This window comes from Macaca mulatta, chromosome 6 (assembly GCF_049350105.2).
Source record: "Macaca mulatta isolate MMU2019108-1 chromosome 6, T2T-MMU8v2.0, whole genome shotgun sequence".
In the NCBI taxonomy this organism is placed as follows: domain Eukaryota; kingdom Metazoa; phylum Chordata; class Mammalia; order Primates; family Cercopithecidae; genus Macaca; species Macaca mulatta.
The window spans coordinates 140,985,808-141,007,296 of NC_133411.1; the positions used below are offsets into that span (position 1 = coordinate 140,985,808).

At 52.1% G+C, this 21,489-nt stretch overlaps 2 protein-coding genes across 5 annotated transcripts in view; one reads left to right on the plus strand and one right to left on the minus strand.

The window, feature by feature from the left end:
• Window positions 1–21,489, minus strand: part of ACSL6 (acyl-CoA synthetase long chain family member 6) — a 218,147-nt gene that overhangs the window by 110,460 nt on the left and 86,198 nt on the right. The gene's annotated exons all lie outside the window — the stretch shown is intronic.
• CSF2 (colony stimulating factor 2) lies at window positions 3,466–5,496 on the plus strand. The gene is made up of 4 exons (NM_001032949.2): window positions 3,466–3,644; window positions 3,747–3,788; window positions 4,454–4,579; window positions 5,389–5,496. The coding sequence occupies exons 1-4, from the start codon at window positions 3,486–3,488 to the stop codon at window positions 5,494–5,496; spliced, it is 435 nt and encodes a 144-aa protein (NP_001028121.1). The 5' UTR covers window positions 3,466–3,485.

The following is a 21,489-nucleotide window of genomic DNA, read 5'->3' on the forward strand; positions in this document are numbered from 1 at the left end:
CTTGAGGGGACAAGCATGCTGGATCCACTCCCTGCTGGTCCAATCAGGTGACCAGCATTTCCCAGCTTCCTGACCCCAAGACAATGGAAAACGTTAGGATAGCAGAAATGGATACGGGTTCAAATTCTGACTCTGTGGTCACTGGTTGTGTGGACTGGGCCGACCACTGGTCTCCCAGATCTCAGGCCCCCAGAGATAACAAGGACCCTCACCAAGGGGTGGACAGGTCTAAGAAGATCAGATCAGCCCTGAAGTCTGTGCAGGGGTGCCATGAGACCGAAGGGACTTTGAGGCCCATTTCCTTCCGCTTGTGATAACGTCTCTCATGATAAGAATCCTGGAGTGACTCAAGCCCCTGTTTCCTACAGAGCCTGTGGGGTGGACACGCATAGGAAACTCCTTCCAGAGGGTTTTCTCCTGTCCCTGTAGGAAGGGGGGCCCCAGAGGGGTCATACCACCCATCGTGGTCCCCGCCTCTGCCCTGCCACAGACCCATTGGAGCCCCTGAGTCAGCATGGCTGGCTGGATGCTATCTATTCACACTGTTTAAAATACGGTGCAATCTAGGAATGCCAGCCTGTGTCACGGCCTCAGCCCTGATGTCATCTTTCCATGAGAAAGATGTGTGGCTGCCCACAAACCTCATCACCAAACCCATGAATTTCTGCCCCGTATGTGCTGACTTGGGCACCTGCAGGCCACCACTGCCGAAATGGATTTCTCATTATGACTCTTGCTTTCCTCCTTTCCTTCCCTCCTAGGCCCTTGGCCACTGGCCTGTTACCTGCCCATCTGTTATGTCCTAGCCCTTAAACACAGCTTTGCTGGCCCTCAGCTCTTCTTCCGGAATAACTTCCGTGGCCTCAGCTACCACACGGACGTGTACCGCTGCCAGATCTGTCTCCTGTACATGCAGCCTCTGAAACTCCAAAACTTCCTGTGGGCCTCGCACTCTGAAGACCTGCTCCTTTGTCCCCTGGGTCCTTATCTTAGCCATGTGGACAGTGATTCTAACTCCTCTTACACACATTCAAAGCACGCTTTGGTGGGGAGGGGGAGAGTAGACTAATCTTGCTCCTCCATGGATGGGGTTAAAAAGTTCTTGGAGGCAGGACCTTGACCGTTTTTGTCATCCTTATATCCCTTTTCCCTGCTGGGAACCTAGTAGGTGCTCAGAAAATAATGAATGACTGAGTGACTTCACTGTAGCACCAAGGCCTTTTGAGATTCTACCTCCTCAATCTCTCTAGAGTCTGCCTCCTGTTCCTTATACCCATTCCTAAAACCCTAGGGCTCCCTGTGCCCAGAACATTCTCCCCTGTCCTCTCCTGCCCATCTCCTTCCAACCTGGGCTTGCAGGCAGGATCTCTGGGGAAGTTCTCTGGTCCCCTTGGATCCCCAAGCTAGAGAAGGTGGCTCTCTGGGATCCCTCAGCTCTGGACTTCCCCCTGCCGAGTCAAGGTCACACCGTGGGAGGGTCCATTGCAGTCTGTTTCCTACCAGACCGAGAGCCTCAAGGGCCAAATGTGAGGGCCAGTGGGAGGGTCCCGTTCACCTTCTCCCCAGAATAGGGCCTGGTGTGGATTGGAAAGACTTGTTGACTGACTGTCTGAGCTATGACAACTCATTTCTAGGAGGAAAGTGACCTTCCCTCCCAGATGGGTCGTACAGGCTCTGTACCTCCCTGGCCATCAGCTGAACCACTGTCTATGGCTCCCTTCCCTGCCCTCCAGCCTCCAGGGTGCTATCCAACACATGTGATATCTACGTGTAGTATCCATGTCCTCATCTCCCTCCCGAGAGCTCCCTGGAAAGAGCTGAGCCAAGGTCTTGCAAAAAAGGTGGAGGAAGGGCCAGGGCCTGGACATTTCATGTTCCCAACCCAGCCTGGCCACCTAGGAGTGTTCCACGCAGGCTCAGATGGATGGACCTGGCCTCACAGTGAGGTGTGGAGGACTAAGGTTTGGCTTCTCTATGCAAGGTCAGAAAAACTCCCACGATACAGGGAAACTTGCCAGGGCTGCAGACTCAGACCACAGTGCTAAAGCCATGAATTCCACCTGCTCTCTGAAGGCTCGCCAACCTGAGTCCAGCAGAATGTTCTCGCTTGTGTCCAACCCCATTGGTTTAGGCTGAATCAGCCTCTAGGGCCCAGAGGCACTGTACCTGGGGTGGGGAGCTTCTCCAGTATCAGGGTCACCTTCAGAGGCCTGGAGCCTTTCATAAAGCAGGTAAGAGGACTCACATAGATGCACTTGCATGGAAAACGTCCTCCCCTCCACCATGCACCTATATGTACAGATGCAACCAATCACAGCGGCACACATACACCTAGAAATGGGCACGTGTGGGCCCACACCCCTTTAGCTATGAAACCCAGCCACGGGGCAGCTTGAGCCAGATACCTTGTGCAAACACAAACTCGTGCTGTCTTCTCTGAACTCCATTGTGAAAATCAAACACTTATCAGCCCCTCAAGAGCCTTTAGCTTTCCAGAAGCAGTTCCTACTTCCACAGAAAAGCCTCAGGAGTTGGGGGTACTGAGGCTATGTAGGAAATTAAGCCTGGAGGGCCTTGCTGGGGAAGCCATTGTCCCTGTACCTGAGATGGGTGCAGCCACAGCCCTGAAGCCAGCCTGAAGCTCCTGGTGCCTCCTGGGGGCTACATGTAGGAGTGTAGCATCCACCTCAGAGGGGAAAACCTGCTCCGCAGAGGGAGTCAAGGTTCATACAACCAGAGAGAGGAGTCACTCAGCAAGGTGGCTCCAGAGCCAAGGGTCAGACTCTGGGTCCTGACTTGGCCCAGCCCCACCCTCTCTGAAGCTTGCTGAGAGCGGCTGCAGTCTTGCTGCTGGATGTGCACATGGTGGTCATTCCATCTGCTCACAGGGGCAGGGGTCCCCCCTTACTGGACTGAGGTTGCCGGCTGCTCCAGGTCCTGGGTGGGAGCCCAGGTGAACCGTCAGTGGGGCAGGTCTGTGAGAGCTCCCCTCACACTCAAGTCTCTCACAGTGGCCAGAGAAGAGGAAGGCTGGAGTCAGAATGAGGCACCAGGGCAGGCATGGCCTGCCCAAAGGCCCCTGGGATTACAGACAGGATGGGGAGCCCTATCTAAGTGTCTCCCACACCCCACCCCAGCCATTCCAGGCCAGGAAGTCCAAACTGTGCCCCTCAGAGGGAGGGGGCAGCCTCAGGCCCATTCAAACTGCTGGAGAGGGAGGGCTGGAGAGCCCTCAGGGAGGCGGGCGGATGGGCTGTTGGTTCTTGGAAAGGTTCATTAATGAAAACCCCCAAGCCTGACCACCTAGGGAAAAGGCTCACCGTTCCCATGTGTGGCTGATAAGGGCCAGGAGATTCCACAGTTCAGGTAGTTCCCCCGCCTCCCTGGCGTTTTGTGGTCACCATTAATCATTTCCTCTGTGTATTTAAGAGCTCTTTTGCCAGTGAGCCCAGTACACAGAGAGAAAGGCTAAAGTTCTCTGGAGGATGTGGCTGCAGGGCCTGCTGCTCTTGGGCACTGTGGCCTGCAGCATCTCTGCACCCGCCCGCTCACCCAGCCCCGGCACGCAGCCCTGGGAGCATGTGAATGCCATCCAGGAGGCCCGGCGTCTCCTGAACCTGAGTAGAGACACTGCTGCTGAGATGGTAAGTGAGAGAGAGAGTGTGGGCCCGTGCCTAGGCCACCCCGCTGGCCCCGGACCGGCTATGCCTGTCAGCTTGATAACATGACATTTTCCTTTTCTACAGAATAAAACCGTAGAAGTCGTCTCAGAAATGTTTGACCTCCAGGTAAGACGCTTTTCTCTGACGTAGCTTTGCAGGAGCCCCTGCGCTGGGGTGGAGGTGGGGGCTCCATTTTAGATGGCACCTCACAAGGTTGTCCACTTTCTCTCTCATCAGCTGGCTGCAGGGGGAGGGGGCAGCAACTGGGTGCTCAAGAGGCTGCTGGCCGTGCCCCTGTGGCAGTCACATGAGCTCCTTTATCAGCTGAGTGGCCATGGGCAGACCTAGCATTCAAGGGCCAGGAGTCACCAGGGGACAGGTGGTAAAGTGGGGGTCACTTCATGAGACAGGAGCTGCAGGTTTGGGGTGCTCACTGTGCCCTGAGACCAAGTCCTGTTGAGACAGTGCTGACTACAGAGGGACACAGAGGGGTCCAGCAGGTCCAGGTGAGGCCCCGCCCCCCTCTCCCTGAATGATGGGGTGAGAATCACCTCCTTCCCTAAGGCTGGGATCCTCTCCAGGTACCGCTGAGGGTGGTCTGGGCTCGGCAGTGAGAAGGGCTGGCTCGTGCCTGCCATGGATAGAGCAGGGTGTATGACTGGACCCAGCCTGTGCCCCTCCCATGCCCTACTCCTGGGGGCTGGGGACAGCAGCAGAAAGGAATGGTGGAGAGTTCCCGTGCCACTGCAGGCACTTGGCCGCTGCTCACCGAGGAACAACGTTTTCCACAGGAGCCGAGCTGCCTACAGACCCGCCTGGAGCTGTACAAGCAGGGCCTGCAGGGCAGCCTCACCAAGCTCAAGGGCCCCTTGACCATGATGGCCAGCCACTACAAGCAGCACTGCCCTCCAACCCCGGTGAGTGCCTACGGCAGGGCCTCCAGCAGGAATGTCTTAATCTAGGGGGTGGAGTCGACATGGGGGGAGATCTGTGGCTGTGGCTGTTCAGGATCCCAGGGGGTTTCTGTGCCAACAGTTATGTAATGATTAGCCCTCCAGAGAGGAGGCAGATAGCCCATTTCATCCCAAGGAGTCAGAGCCACAGAGCACTGAAGCCCACAGTGCTCCCAGCAGAAGCTGCTCCTATCCTGGTCATTATTGTCATTATGGTTAATGAGGTCAGAGGTGAGGCAAACCCAAGGAAACTTGGGGCCTGCCCAAGGGCCAGAGGAAGTGCCCAGGCCCAAGTGCCACCTCCTGGCAGGACTTTCCTCTGGCCCCAGATGGGGTGCCTGAATTGCAGAGGATCAAGGAAGGGAGGCTACTTGGAATGGACAAGGACCTCAGGCACTCTTTCCTGCGGGAAGGGAGCAAAGTCTGTGGCCTTGACTCCACTCCTTCTGGGTGCCCGGAGACGACCTCAGCCCAGCCGCCCTGCTCTGCCCTGGTCTGGGACTAAAAGAGGCAGGCGTCTGACTGCCCAGAAGGCCAACCTCAGGCTGGCACTTAAGTCAGACCCTTGGCTCTGGCTGTCACCGGCAGAGCTATGCACTCCTTGGGGAACACGTGGGTGGCAGCAGTGTCACCTGACCCAGGTCATTGTGTGGGTCCTGGAGTGGGCCTCCTGGTCTCTGAGTTCTAAGAGGCAGTACAGAAACACACTGGTGCTTTCCCCACATTACCCACTTGCCTGGACTCAAGTGTTTTTTATTTTTCTTTTTTTAAAGGAAACTTCCTGTGCAACCCAGATTATCACCTTCCAAAGTTTCAAAGAAAACCTGAAGGACTTTCTGCTTGTCATCCCCTTTGACTGCTGGGAGCCAGTCCAGGAGTAAGGCCGGCTGGATGAGGCTGGCCAAGCCGGGGAGCTGCTCTCTCATGAAACAAGAGCTAGAAACTCAGGATGGTCATCTTGGAGGGACCAAGGGATGGGCACAGCCATGGTGGGAGTGGCCCGGACCTGCCCTGGGCCACACTGACCCTGATACAGGCATGGCAGAAGAATGGGAATATTTTATACTGACAGAAATCAGTAATATTTATATATTTATATTTTTTAAATATTTATTTATTTATTTATTTAAGTTCATACTCCATATTTATTCAAAATGTTTTACCATAATAATTATTATTAAAAATCTGCTTCTATGTGTCCAGTGTTCTAGTTTGTTTTCAACCATGAGCAGATGCTGGTGGTGCCTGCCTTCCCATGAGGCAGGGAAAGGAGGGAACAGCGGGGTGGGGAGGGGGTGGGGGCCTGCCAGGGGTTTGGCACTATCCAAGGGCCAACACTGTCAGAGCAGAGGGGAGGTGAGAGCCGGGCATAGGTGCGGAATTCTGCGCACTTGGACGGGCTTCCCTGGATGCTTCAGGGCTCCCACCCCAGAGAATGGCTCTCAAGTTCACCTAGAAGTCCCAGTCCAGGGAAATCTTGTCCCAGAGAAGGGTATCACCCTTCCTGGGGAGGCCTGGGGGTTGGCTGGTCACTGGCTGAACAGGCCCACCCTGGGATCAGGTAAAATACCCGCCCTGTAGAGGCCTTGGCCCCTGTGCCCCACGTGCTGCCCCCATACTCTGAGATTCAACCACTCCGAAAGTAAATAACAAATAGACTAACTGTTCAGGGGAAAAGAAACCAAACCACAGGTGTCAGAATGCAACATATTTACCAAACTTGCCCCCAAATGGGTGATCTTAATCTCTGAGAGTCAGAATGTAAGGTCATAATTTGTTGGTACATGGCTGTAGTGCAGGATTTTTCTGAATTGGTTTTTATTTTTACATGAAATTTTGAATCTAATCAGGCACTTTTCCCTAAAACTCATGGCCTGCAGGCTAAAAACAAAGCAGGCCTCCTCCTCCTTGCTTTGATAGCTGGGCTGAAGGCCTTGTACCTGAACCTGTTCTCTCATCTCCCTCCGGGACTATGAGGAAGAGGATGTGCCCCGAGGATCAGGTGGGCAGCAGGGCCAGCTTCTCCTTGACAGGTGGGCCTGGGGAAGCTGGCCTGTGGCAGATTTAGCCTCTGCCTGGCACTGTCCTCAGTCATGTGCCCACCACCCCACTTGCTCTCTCTGCTTCAGTCAGCACCTGCAGACGGCGCCAGGCCTGGCCAGAGACCCACTCCATGCTCATGCAGAAAGACTGTGACTTCAGGTGTGATTACAAATAAGAAGTCAGGGTGAACACTCAGGACGAAGCCTGAATATCAGCACAGGGAAGAATGCATGAAGTGTGCTGTGGTTGTTGAAAATGCATGAAAATTACATCTTGCCCAGCGATAAGGTCCTCTCTGTTTTCCGCGTAAGCCAGTGATGACTGATAAGAGGTTTCAAATTTCCTTAGACTCACATATATAGGTACCTCTCTCCACAGAAATGCTGCCAAGCTCAGGGCTCAGACCAGCTTGGAGTCACCTTCAAGTAATACCATGTACCTGTACGTGCTCCTGGCTCATGTGCTCCGGGAATCAGAAAGCCATTCTTCCCCAGTGAAAGTAGCCACGTCTCCCCACAAAAATCACACAGTAATCTGTGCTGAGATTCAGAAAGAACTCTTGGCTGACAATAACACATACAAGGTAAGTCTGGGTCTCCATCCAATATTATATTGCTCTTAGTGGCCCTTTGTGCTCCTGACCAATTTATCTGGCTTCTAGGGTTCCTTCAATAGGCCCCAGAAAGCCAGTGAGGTAAGAAACAGCTACCCCGCGACCTTTCACACCACATTTGAACAAGGAGAGAGAGATCCCAGCAGTCAGTGCCCAGGGAAGAGATAACAATGGTGGAGTGAGAAAGTTCAGAGTGTGGGGAGGGAACCTCCAGCTTAGCCAGCAGGCGAGCCTCCCAACCAAGTGCAGCCCTGAGCCCAGGGAGAGAGCAGATGCCCACTGTCTCCACTACTCGGCCTGCAAGGCCACAGGTCTCCTTGTGGGAGAATCAGGGTAGGGCCTGAGCTTGGGTCCAGGGCTCCTTCCGGCCAGGTTACCCAGGGATGGATAAGGATGGGTCAGCTGGTGCCCTGCTGTGCACCACCACCATCCCAGAGCCCCAACCCTGTTTCAGGAGCTCTGCTATGGAGAGTTTACAAAGAACTTTACCTTCACCCTGAAGGATCTCATTAACAAATATGACAAACAGGACCACCATATAATGAAGGTTTATATGGACACGGAAGAACTCACCAAAATCTGCCCAAACCTGAAAGTAAGTTGCTGTTTGCTCTTAGGGGAACCTGACACATCATTTCCCTGCACCAGGGGCCCCGTGAGGCGAAGGGTTTTTATACACCCAGCCTGCACACGCAAGGTCTCTGGGGCTACTCTTAGGCCACAGGTGGCTGTTCTCTGGCATTGTCTCCAATCTAAAAGAAGTCCACTCACTGACACAGAGTGGAGGGTGGGGAGTGGAGGGCTGGGTGTGAGGAAGTGGCGATTCAGATTCTCAGGGTTTCTGTCTGTGCTGTCTGCCAAGCCCCCATGCACAGGGATCAGCGTGGGACAGGTCTGAGACAGATCAGAGCAGGGCCGGTCATGGACTCAGGATGAGGTCATGGACTTGAACTGAGAGCCAGCGCAAGCTTGCTCCAGTTTGCCCTGTCCCTAGGGCCTCTTTTGGATCATGAGCCCCACTGAGAACCCATGATAGGGGGATGAGCAGCAGTTTGCGGGGGCATGCCTGGAGAAGTGACTGAGCTGCCCCTCCCTCCTTTCCCACTGCTCGGACAGTCCCGGGTACTCCTCCCAGCCTGCTTGTCCTTATGTCCCTGTTCGGACAGCCATGGGACCTGCCTATCCTGCGGGCTCCCTCTCCAACGCTATGGATAGTCCTCAGACTGTGGGCCCTTCTATCACCACACAGCCCCTGTGCCCTCCCTCAAACAGCTGGGGAGGGTCTGCCAGAGTTACCTCCTAGAGGATGGCTGGAAGGACAAGAGTTTGCTTTAATTTATTCATTGTTTTTCCTACTAAGAAGATTACTTAAATGTGTATTTCTCATTTAGCCAAGAGACTCACCCAAGAACGGTACTATTGAGTAAAGTCATTTCTCCAAGTTTAAGGAAGCCTTATAGAGTGTTATCATATCCATAGAAGGATGGAAATCATGTAAGAGGATCAAAGGCAGCCTCTGGGCTCCTGCCATCTCCCGGGGTTAGCCCTGCAGGAAATTGATTGGAAAAGCATTAGGAACAACTTACTGCTGGGTTGGGGTGTGAGTTTGCTGGCCCTGGGCTGGCAGACAAGGATGTGGGTGGGTATTGGGGGTGGTGGTGCCTGGGGACACATTTCTGTAACTGACACCTGCTGCTTCATTAAAGCCCAGGGTGTGGAAATGCTGGTGAGTGAGAGTCATGATGGAGTCCAGCCTCGCAGGGACAGAGTCCTGTCAGACTGCAAAGGGTGGGGGCGATGGCTCCATTTCTGGGCTCCGTACCTGGAGTTCCACGGGTCTCTCAGGAGAAGCATCTGGCCGTGGATGGGGCAAATGGGACCCCACCTCATCTGAACCCCCACTGCAACTCCAGTGCCAGTGGGCACACAGTGGGGGCTCTATCAGCTTGTTATGCCCCCTTTCTCCTTGTGTCCATCAGAACTCAAGATTTCAGGTCCTTTCCCAGGCCCGCCTCCCCAGCCTCAGTCAGCACATGCCCACTCGAGATCCAAGTGCCAGGACTTGAAGATCAAAGCCCTCCCTCCTCTGTTCTGTATCATAGCTCCTGGGGAGCTCGAAATCTAATCCAGCCCTGCCACCCCCTCAAGGCCCAGTGCGGTGCCACAGTAATGTCAGCCCTGATAAATGGCTCAGGGGAACAGGGCCTTTCAGGTGACTCACAGAGCACTGGGCACAGTGTGGGACCTGCGGAGGAGGGGGCCCACACAGGCCAGGGACATCTCCAAATCCCTGGCTTCCTCTGGACCAACAGAGTCATCTGACCTCAAAGTAAAACCTCTTTCTTAGCCTGCAAAGCCCTGGCCAGCACTCTCCTGTGTCTCCATGGCATGACGGCCCCTCTCTGACTAGTACCCCTCACATCCGCAAAGCACTGGGCCCTGCCTGGGGCGAAATGCCAGTTGCTTGAGTCCTAAAGTGCTGCCAGACTGGGTTACAAAGCTCTGACCCCCTACCCTTAGCTCTAACTTGAATTCTAATCATTTGAGGAGTTTATTGGAGGCACCTGGGATTACTCCACAGTCCACATAGCTTCCTACGATCCAAACCTCTCCAACCGTGAGCTTCTCCACCCGACCAGGACCGATAAAGACCCATTTGTTCTGGAACAGAATTGTTAAGTTGCAACCACAACTTAGCCCAGGCCAGACCTGCAGGGAGTCTGCCACATCTGCCCATTGACAGACCTGCCCAGCTGTAAAGCTTCAGACAGCGCTTGCAGCCACGCAGGCCAACCACACACCTGCTGACCCATCCCTTGTCCTAGGATCCCGAGATCCCCACTGCTCATCTCCACCTTGAGGGAACACATCAGTCTGGAGGTCAGCAACTATGCCTGAGCAAAGGTGCCAAATCGTCTAGAATATGGAGGGTAGCCCTGTGACTCAGGATCAGGTGTCAGGGGCTAGTGCAGGGCCAGGGGCCAAGGGTGGTTTCAGTCCAGAGAAAGCCCATGATCCAGTCACCAGAGACTGTGAACTCTTGTCCCTTGGGTGCACCACCTGGGTACTCAGAGGTCCCAAGGCTCTGGAGTGTGTGAGGTGCATAGCTGGATGGCGCTGCTGGGACACACTGGCGGGAGACCCCCCACTTCCCTGTCACAGACGTCTCTTAGACGGCATGAAGTCTCCTGACCTTGAGCTCCTGACAAAGCCTGAGGTACCTGACAGTGGGGGTGGGCAGTGTGGATGTACGTCCTCGTCACCTCAGTGCCATGTTCAGTACAGCACGTTACATGTGACACTAGCCTGCCGCTAGCTTCTTGTGTGACCTGGGACAGGTACTTCAGTCTCTCAGCCACAGAGTCCGCAAAGGTGGGGTGAACTCCAGCCCCAGAGGCCAGATCAGAACTCAGGTCCACGGTTTTTAACCAGCGAAGGGACCTCAGGGCATCTGGCTCAACTCTGGGGAAACTGAGGTCAGAAGGATTGACAGGGAGCTTCTGGTACCTTTTCTGGTAAACAGGGAAGTTGGAAGGGGCACCGGTGGGAAGGTGGCTGTACTAAACCAAGTGACTGTCCTCATCCCCCTGACAGCCTTAACTCTTGATCAAAGTCACCAAAGAGCTACCCGTGAAGAGACTCTGCAGTGACGGCCACCTGGGTTTTCCATGTGCCCTTGTTCTACCGTCAGGTAGACTCATATCTGGACAGTGGGGCTGGGGAGGCTGCTGGGGGCTGGAACCAGGTGGGAGGGCCATGTGGGTACTACACCTGAGACCCAGGCAGGCCTGAACCCATGGCTCCCCAGAAGCCTGCTGGCATTGCTGCTTCAGGATCTCAAGATGCTGGCCCGCTGAATCCCTGGAGCCCTGGGCTAGATACTCGGGCCCAAGAGGCATGGTCTTGACTCCATTGGCTGGGACTGGCCCTGGGTACCTCCTTTCCCAAGGAGGCCAACAAATAGGTCCAAACGATATTCTTCCATAGGAGACAACTATAGCAGGCCGGGCCCTGAGGAAATGCTCTAGACTGGGAGGAAGAGCAGGGCTTGGTGGCCTGAGAAGATTCATTCACACATCAAGATCTCTCAAGACAATGGGATAGCCCCTCCTTTCACAGGGGCCTCCCAAGAGACCACCTCCACTGTCTACCACCTTCCGTGTCCTGTGTACTCTCTCCCACTGCAGAAACCAGTAGTATTGAGGTTGGAACCAGAAATCTAAGAAATACACTAAGGCAGCAGGACAGCCCTCTCTATATGCTGGGCCTTGAGAACTGGCAGCCCCACAGCAGTCTCTGTCACAGTCATAGTATGGCCATACCCTTTGACTTGACATTCACACCCAGAGAGACCACACATAAGGAGGGAAGCTTCATCCATGGAAATGGCCAATCTGTCAGTTTGTGAGACGAACTGATGGGCATGAAACTAACAGGGCAATGTGAAAAGGCATCCCTGAGAGGTCCAGTATGGCGCAGCTGCCAGGATAACCCCATGTGGGCTAAGGACTGGAAGGGAATTGGGATTATGACTTGGGAGATGGGATGGCAGATGAGATTTTCCTCATGGCTTGATCTGAAGAGAAGGGCTCAGTGCCCAGGTCAGTGGCCATCACGTGGTCCCCGTGCTTATAGAAAATGTCCATCCTCAGTGTCCCTGGCTAAATGAGATTCTCTGTGGTGTCCTGCATTGCGTCAACTGATTCCACAAGTTGGTTGTTCAGCCAAGATGCTGACCATCTTGATTAGCTTACAATGAGGCAGGTTTCCTCAAAGGCCCAGAACATTCCTGCCTGGGCAAGAGTCAAGGTGCCTCTTTCAGCACGGACAGCGGAAGAGGCCTGTCTGCTCCTCCCGGCCAGGCAGAACAGCTCACAGCATGGCCTGAGAGGGTGCAAGTGCTGTCCAGACATCCTCAGTTAACCTCACATGTTAATGCCCTGTGCATGGAGTCCCATACAGGGGGCTATTTGGCCTGCACCACGTCAGCCCCAAATGGACAGGACTGGCCCTGGTAATCAGATGCGCTATGTTCTGGAGCCTTTACTCCTGGTACCTGGCTGCCTGCATACGTATGTGTTTGGTAAGCCGGGTCTGCATGACTGAAGTGGAGGGCAGGGGCTGCAGGCACCACACTGTGCTGTCCCAGGCTTCTTAGCCAGCTGCTGGTTTGTGCTGAAGGTGCATGGCTGGTGTCCCTGGACCCAGCGGCTCCTGCTGTGGATTCTGCCACTTTGTTACATGGGCTTCACAAGAAATGTGGTGCGTGGGTCCCTCTCTATCCTCAGTTTTCTTATCTGTGAAGTAGGGGTGAGGCAGAAATGGAAAGACCCCAGCCCAAGACCAGCTTGCCCTGACACCATTAAGCCCAGGCAGATGCAGAGTTGGGAAAACCTGTTGCTGCTGAGAATACCCTGATGGGTGCCGTTTCTCAGAGGGGTGGGGAGGCCAGACACTCATGACATGCAGTCTGCAGAGCAAGTCAAAACAGGGGCAGCCCCCAAGATGGGAGCTGGGGGTGATGAGCAGCCATCTCACCTACTGTCCGTGCTGGAAGCTCCCCAGCCCCAAGGCCCAGAGAGGGCAGGGACTTCCTCAGGACCACACAGGAGGTGAGCTAGACAGAATCGTTGAGCCTGGCCCCACAGAAATCCCCTCTCTGGGTCCTCTAAAGGGCTGCTGGACACAGGCCTCACTCTTGGAAACAGCTGACCAATTTCCCTTCTGTGAGAGGACCCTGCACCATGACTGCCAGGAAAAATGCAGCTTCAAAAGTTATTTTCACTGTGGTTTAAGAAAAGAGCAGTGAAACAGTTTCATGTTGGTGCTGCTGATGTTATCTCTGGCCCAGACCTGTTCTTTCAACCTGAGAGATGATTAATTAAAATCTTTCTCCCCTTTTTTTAATCAACCTCAAGGGAAGATCAGCACGAACTTTCCAGGCCCTTCCCTTAACATACCACCTGGACGCTCACCCAAGGTGAAGTTCAGCACTTCCTTCAAAAGCGTGCAGTTCTTGTGTAGATGGAGAAAAACCTTTTAAAAAATTATTTTCATTTTTATTGTATTATTGTACAAATTATTAAGTATATCGTGCACAAATCTTAAGTATCTATCATTCAGCGAGTTTTTATATTTATACCTATGTAAATAAGCAGCACCCAGGGAAACACATAGACCATTTTTCACCACCACCAAAGCCTTCCTTATGCTTCCCTGCTCCTAATCAGTATCCTCCCTCCACGTATAGCCACTATTCCAACCTCTGCCACCATAAATTAGTTTTGCCCATTCTTGAACTTTATTTAAACAGAAGCATGTACTATACCCTTTTATGTTTGACTTCTTTCATTCAACACTGTGTCTGTGTAATTCTCTAGTTGTTGCCTATCATTGTAATGTTACTTTTCACTGCTGTATAATATTCCATTATAAAAATATCCTACAATTTATTTCCCTATTCTGGCCAGGGCAGTGGCTCATGCATGTAATCCCAGTACTTTGGTAGGCTGAGGCAGGAGGACTGCCTGAGGCCAGGAGTTTGAGACCAGCTTGGTCAACACAGCAAGACCTCATCTCCACAAAATAAATAAAACAATTAGCTGGGCATGGTGGCACGGGCCTGTAGTCCTGGCTACTTGGAAGGCTGAGGCAGGAGGACTGCTTGAGCCCAGGAGTTCAAGGCTAAAGTGAGCTATGATTATGCACTCTAGCCTGAGCAAACAAGTGAGAACCTGTAGCTAAAAAAATTTTTTTTAATTAAAAAAATAATTTCCTATTCTACTGCTGACAGACATTTGGGCTGTTTCCACTTTGGGGCTAATATTAATAAAGCTTCACTGAATATTCCTGCACTCATGTTTTGGTGAGCATATGTCTACCTTTCTTCTGGAAATGCTGGGAATGACATGGAATTGCTAGGTCATAGGATATACATATTTTAGCTTTAGTAGGTACTGCCAAATATTTAATATTTTCCCAAGGAAAGTCTTTCATTGGTCGGGCGTGGTGGCTCACGCCAGTAATCCCAGCACTTTGGGAGGCAGAGGCAGGCAGATCACAAGGTCAGGAGATGGAGACCATCCTGGCTAACACAGTGAAACTCTGTCTCTACTAAAAATACAAAAAATTACCCGGGCATGCTGCCACATGCCTGTAGTCCCTAGCTGCTTGGGAGGCTGAGGCAGGAGAATTGCTTGAACTCGGGAGGTGGAGCTTGCGGTGAGCCAAGAAAGCGCCACTGTGCTCCAGCCTGGGTGACAGAGTGAGACTCTATCTCAAAAAAAAAAAAAAAAGTCTTTCGTAAACAACGTTGCTGTTGGTTTTCCTGCCTTTTGTAGACACTGCTTATCCACCAGACTCTGGAACTCTCCTCTTCTTTCACATGATCTGAGCCTGTTTCCCAAATGCTCTCATCATTACTGGAAATTCTTCTCTACGTTGTTTACTCCTGCATCTCCTTTTTGGGAGAGGTAGCTCACAAAGGGCCCAGTTTGACGTGGATGTGGATGGTGTCTTGCCAGCACACTGTGGAGTGAAGCCCTTGTCTACAAAGTCTCAGAGCCTCTGGGAGGCTCCAAGGAAACTGTGATGTGCTGCTATCCTATGTGGAGAAACCAAGTGGAGACCTGGGTACTGTCCTGGGTTCCTCTTGAGGTCTCAGTCCCTAAGTCAGTCCCCTGCCATGTCCTGGTGCATTCATCTTCCCAGCCCCTTTCCAACCTCCCCACTTCTCTCTGTCTTTATGGCTTCGCCCTGACCCAGTCCACCTCACTAATGCAAACAATCACCCCAAATACCCACAGGCCTTGTCTCTAGACAGACCCTTCCTGCTTCTCTCCCCACACCAGCCACCCATTAATTCATTACATAAATATGTACTGAGCGCCTACAAAGTGTCAGGAACTGTGCCAGGCTCTGAAAGAAACCCAACCCTTGAGGAGCTTACACTTTAGGGGTTAGTCTAGTTGTGTGTCATAAGGGTTACCTGCCAGCTCAGCATGAACTCCAAGCCCTTTGGTCTGACCTAAGACCCTCCCTTACTGCCCTGGCCCCGTCAGCCCCTGAAGACACCTCCAGCCTCATTACTCACCATCCATCTCCTTCATATCAGCCCTGGACCCCAGTAACACGAAACAGCCACAGCACTGCCACCGTCATCTGCTACCCCTGCCTGGAACGCACCCCAGCCAAATGGTTGACATCTGTCCCCACAATGGGGTAAGACCAATGTCCAGCGGGAGGTGGAGAGGTCCTGCACTGGGGCCCCCTCTTCCTCAACACCTACTCTGAGGCTAGCCCGCCCACCTCTTAGGCCACAGGGGTGGACTGTCATCTGTTCCTCAGGGGACTGTGAGGGTCTCTGCTCTGAACTACTGCTTTATCCCCCAGCTCCGAGGAGGGCCCCTCATGGCATCAAGTGCCAGCAGTGACTATGTTCCAGAGTCTGATGCAAGTGAGCCTCTTTTCACCTTTGAATAAAAGAAATGCACACAGGTTCTACAGAAGTCTGGATGGAAAGGCAACATCCAATTTTCCAAAGTTTAGAAAATGCTCTTGGGGTCAAGATCAGCCACAGGCTATAAGCAGGTACTCAGTCCACAGCCAGGGCTATTGTCTGCATTATTCTTATCAAAAATAACATCTGTGAGGGAGCCAATAAGAGGCCCTTGGGGCCATCCAGGAGCCAGGGGAACTGGGAGCCCAACACCAGCACAGCTGCCAGCTCTTTTTCCCACTTAACGGATTCGGGAACCATCTCAAAAGAAGCTGCAGGAGGGAGGGAAGCCCAGCTCTCTGGGAATGTGTCACACTTCCTCCAGCTAGGCCTGGGGCAGCCCCAAGCTCTCCTGGTGGAGGCCCTGGCTCCTACCCAGGCCTCTTCCTCCACCAGACTGGATAAGGGTGAGGTCATGTGCTGGGGAAGGGTGGGGAAGGGAGGCCAGGGAAGCAGCAACTGGGCTGGAGCCACAGTCAGAAACAACACAATAACAGGATAACTCATAGTCTCCCCTCTCCCCTCACACTCCAGGAAGCTGTCCCGGAGTGAACTCCACAGCCCTCAGGTCCCTTCTCCCACTGGGACCTCTCTGGGGCAGCTTCTGTGGGTGCCTCTCAGTCCTCAACTGCAATGGAAGCTCTCTCTCTTCTCAGGACTAGGGGCAGTGCTGTGAATCAGACAGACCCTAATGCCTCTCTCACCAATCCAGCCCTGGACAAGCACAGCAACCAGTGTTGGAACCCAGGTGGAAATAAGAGGAAGCTGCCAGAGCCTCGAGCTATACCCTGGGCTACGGTCACACCAAAGGTTCTTGTGCCTATGGGGCTGAGGGACAGAGATATGCAGCCTTGGGCTCTGAGACCAAACAAAAATGGTCATGGGCCTGGGTCCCCAAGTTTCGATGAACCCCCCTGTTAGGAAGAAGCATCTGACCTTAGACTCTGTCAGGCTGAAGGATCAGGTGTCACAAGCAGACAGATAGACAGACACAGCAGGACCATGACAGGGGCAGACAAACAGATAGGCACAGCTCAGGCTCCTGGCAGTGATGAGTAAATGGACAGACACTGACAGACAGTTAGACTCAGCGAGAGCCTAGAAAGGACAGATGGAGAGACAAGTGGGAACGCTGACAGCGAAAGACTGACGGACATAGATGAGATGGCGGACTTGGTAAGAACCCCTGGCAGGGACAGACAGAGACACAGCTGCAAGCTATGGTCGGGTTAAAATGTGGCCGCTCTGTCTCTGAGCTCAGCCCCTGACTGTAGATCCCAATTCTCTTGGAGGTTCCTCCTCTTGGCACTGTGATCAGAGGCTCTGTGGGACTCTTGGGACCCACCTCTCCAGGACTACAATGCCCTCAACCCCACAAGGCCCAGGAAGGCAGCAGGTTGTGGTCCTCACTGCCCCTGGAGTCAGACTTAAGAATCAACCCATTCTCCTGTTTTTTTCCTCCCCTTCCCGGCCTGTGGGGCAGAGATCTCTCTCCTGGGGCCGCCTACTCACAGCATAGTGGCTGTCTTGTCATGGAAAAGGTCTTTTTAGGAACCACTATGAGTCCAGACTGTGGGCACAGGGGGCAGTGCCCAGCAGAGGCTACAGTCCGGCATTTCCATGACTATCACAGGATGTTGAGCTCTACCTGGCCACCTTCTTTTCTTACCACCCCTCATGATCTCAGGCCCCAGAGGCCTGAGGGCCTAAAAGGTTTTGACCCAGGGGAGCGATTCCAGGCCGGGTGAGGATGGGGTGATTAGTCCCCTTCATAGCTGCAGAGACTAAGGCTGACTTGAACACACTCTGCTGTGAGCCTGTAGGGTCCAAGAACTCCCCTGGGGTGAGCTGAGGTTTTTCTACTTTCAGGGGACCTTTGTGCTGAAAGCATGACCAGTCTGCCTGCCTGAGGTTGGGTTGCCTGGGAAGCAGACTCTGAGACAGAAACTGGCTTGAAGGACTGCTCATGGAAGGGAAAGGAAGGAAGCAGGTATGAACAGAGGGAGAAATTGGACAAAATACAGTCACAACAAAAGTCTCAGCTGATCCTAAGGAGACTTCTAGAGCTGGGATGGCCCTTCAGACTCTTCCTATGTTGGGGCAAGGAGGTCAAGCCTTTATGCCTTCAGTTTGATCAGTAATGGGATATAAGCTGCCCCTGGAAGGAAGCATGACCTTAGGCATGGACATTTTCTTCAGCAGGAGCAATCAGACCTGGACTCCTGAAGGGTGTTCAGGGCAGCATATCACAGCATCCACCACAGTCCACCCTTTGAGCTTTTTGGATCCACTTCTTCATATAAACACTTCCCACCGGTTCTGGGAGCAGCTCCTCCAGGATTCTAGTGCTGTGCTATCAATAACTGGTTCTCAAAAACAAAACAAAACAAAAAAAAAAAACACTGTCATGGTATAAATACTCCCACCATCATCAAGCTACCAACAGTTTAAAAACAGACTGGCAACAACTTTAGCAATGGGATCTCACAAACAAGTAGCCAGCTCTAGCACACCAGTGGTTCCAGTAGGCTTCTACTCCTGGGAGAAGACTTAGAAGAGGAAGGTTCACAATGAACTACAGTCCCTGCTATTGCAGTTATCTCAGGGCCACAAATGACACTCATCATCTCCTCCTCTACTATCCACTTCAGATTCCCCCACACCCTCAGTTAGCACGTTTGCTCATCCTGGTGGCTTACCTGGTAGCATGACCCAATCCCTCATCTCTAAGGGATCTGATTCCATCTCAGGCTGGGATTGTTGCACTTGTCCATTTACTGTAAACATTGGGAAAGGGAGTAATAAAGAGGTATCCAACTGGATCACCGGGGTGCTACATGTATGCCTCCCTGCTTCCACCGTGTAGTCTTAGCTCCTGATGATCAGGCTCAGGTACCCCTGCCAAGATGGCACCTCCTCTTCTTTCCTGCTTGTCCCTAGACACAAGAAGGCTGAAGTGCCCTGGCAGCATCCTTAGCTGATAGTCTAATGGGACTCTTGCTGGAAATGTTCCCTCCTGGAGAACCAAGATCTCCAAACCCACAGAGCCCAGATTTGCAGGGATGAGAGGCATATATTTTCCAAGTGGGTCACTGGGAATGATAGTAAAGGGGGCTACTCCTGCTTTTATCTCTTGGTTCTGAAACTCTTGTATTATACCCACTGGAACACAGCTCCATATAAGGTCTTTGATTTATAGTGAAAACTGCATCCTGAAGGACAGCTCATTATCCTGTAAAGTAGCACCCCCAAGCCAGTGCTTCAACTATGCCATCAACAGGCTGTTGCCCAACATTCTACCAAACTAACAAAACACCTGAGTGGTGTAATATGTGATATGACTAGCAGATCCTATGGTCATGGACCTGTGCTTCCACTTTCTTTGACATAAAGTAGATCCCTCAGTCTGATGTGTTATGTGAGATCCCATACCAGGGGAATAAAAAACTCCAAAGGCCCTTGGATAGTGATGTTGGCTGTGGCCTTGCAGCCAGGAAAGGCAACCCCATACTTAAATTGTGTATTTATTCTTGTCAAAATGAATCATTGGCCCTTGTGGGGTTTAAGAAGGCTAATGTAGTCAACTAGCAGTGGGGTGGCCTCTTGATCTCCTTGAGGCCAAGTATTGTATCTGAACTTATTTGGGAATCAAGTTTGAGCTTTTACAACCTCCATCAGCTGGACACAAAGGATCACCCATGCAGCCATAGATGTGAGCTGGGGGAAGGTTTTGGGGTCCTGGAGTTGGACGGTACAGGGTTCTGGGTCAGTTGTACCTGCAGCTTACTTGTGTCTTCCAATCCTGCTCATTGGTTCCAGTTGTACCACTTCCATCTTACTATGGATTGCTGTTGAGCCCACCTGACCTTATGACTTAGTAGGTCTCACAAAAACCAATTAATCATGGTGGTTCTTGCTGCATGGTCACTGAGTCAGGCCCTCCAGTCCTACCAAGGCTCAGAAGCATGGCAGAGCTGTTTTTCAAAAGGTATGTAATTCTCCAGTGCAGATGGTATGGCCTTGTTCCAGAACCCTAGAGACAGTGTATTTTCTCAGTACAGATACCTTTAAAACCACAGTATCTGATGACTCATATGGCCCACATGGCAGGGCTACCTGTACTACAGCCAAAGAGCCCTTTCCTGCCTGGGGCCCCACTCAAAGATGGCAGGCTTTTGTGTCACTGCCAGATACGTGGTTCAGAGTAATATTCCCAAGTGTGTAATAGGTTGCATCCATATAGGTTGCACCCATAACCCTAAGAAGCCTGCCAAACATTCTGCTTCCTTCTTCGTGGTGGGAAGTACAAGACATAGTGATTTGTCCTACACTTTGGTGGAAATTATCTGCATGCTCCAGACTACTGGATTCCTAAAAACTTTACTGGGCCGGGCGCGGTGGCTCAAGCCTGTAATCCCAGCACTTTGGGAGGCCGAGATGGGCGGATCATAAGGTCTGGAGATCGAGACCATCCTGGCTAACACGGTGAAACCCCGTCTCTACTAAAAAATACAAAAAACTAGCCGGGCGAGGTGGCGGGCGCCTGTAGTCCGAGCTACTCGGGAGGCTGAGGCAGGAGAATGGCGTGAACCCGGGAGGCGGAGCTTGCAGTGAGCTGAGATCCGGCCACTGCACTCCAGCCTGGGCGGCAGAGCGAGACTCCGTCTCAAAAAAAAAAAAAAAAAACTTTACTGATGTGGCAGGCTCTGAATATTCATAGGGTTTATCTTCTGGAGTGCATGTGTTTTGCCATGGCCACCAGTCTTGTCTGATTGGCATAATATGATCAATAGAGTAGACCAGTGTGATGTTTTGCAGGATGCCTAGGTGGTGCAGACCTCTTGCAACTATGTTGTGACAGACGGCACGAGAGTTAACTTTGCCTTGGCAATTTGAACTGTTGTTTGTCCCAAGTGAATGCAAACAATTTCTAACAGGGGTGGAAAAGAATGGATTCACCAAATCAGCAGCTACACACTGTGTGCCTGAGGCCACGTTAGTCTGTTGTAGTGAAGACACATTTGGCAAGCACAGTGGCTGCAAATGGGGCTACTATTAAATTGGTAGTAGCCTGCTGTCATCTTTCAGGATTTAACTGGATTTTCCTGGTAAATTAAATGAAGATATGATGGACTCCTTTTTTGGTCTTTAATGGTGGCAATAATTTCTGCCATTAACTCTGGAATGCGATATTGTTCTTGATTTACTATTTTGGCTGGAATGGGAAGGTTTTGAAGGCTTCCACTTGGCTTTCTTCACTATGATTACTCTTACCATGCAGGCCAAGGACCCAATGTAGGGGCTGTGCTAATTATCAAGTGTGTTGATCTGATTATATCACTGTGGGTCTGTGGACCCAGAGGGCCTGCTATTAGCAGAACTCGGGCCAGGAATCTCTCACCTGGCCCACATATACCCCTCATTCTAATGAGAGGATTTTTGTGCTACTTCAGGTACCTAGGTAACAATGTCAATTCTAATCCCAGGTTCAATAGTCTTTCACGTGTTTGGATATTCTCTTTCCTAGTATGTAGTTATCCAAGTTAAGTGCCCACAGGTCCCCTTGGGAAAGGGCTAGGGAAATCGTTATCGTGCACACTTGCTGTGGTGGTGTGGGACTCTTTCTTCTGGGAGATCTGGCTTCTTCTTCAATCAGTAGGTTCTAAGTCTGAAAACTGGGTCAGATCTGGAAACTCGGCAGGTGACTTTTTATTGGGGTGA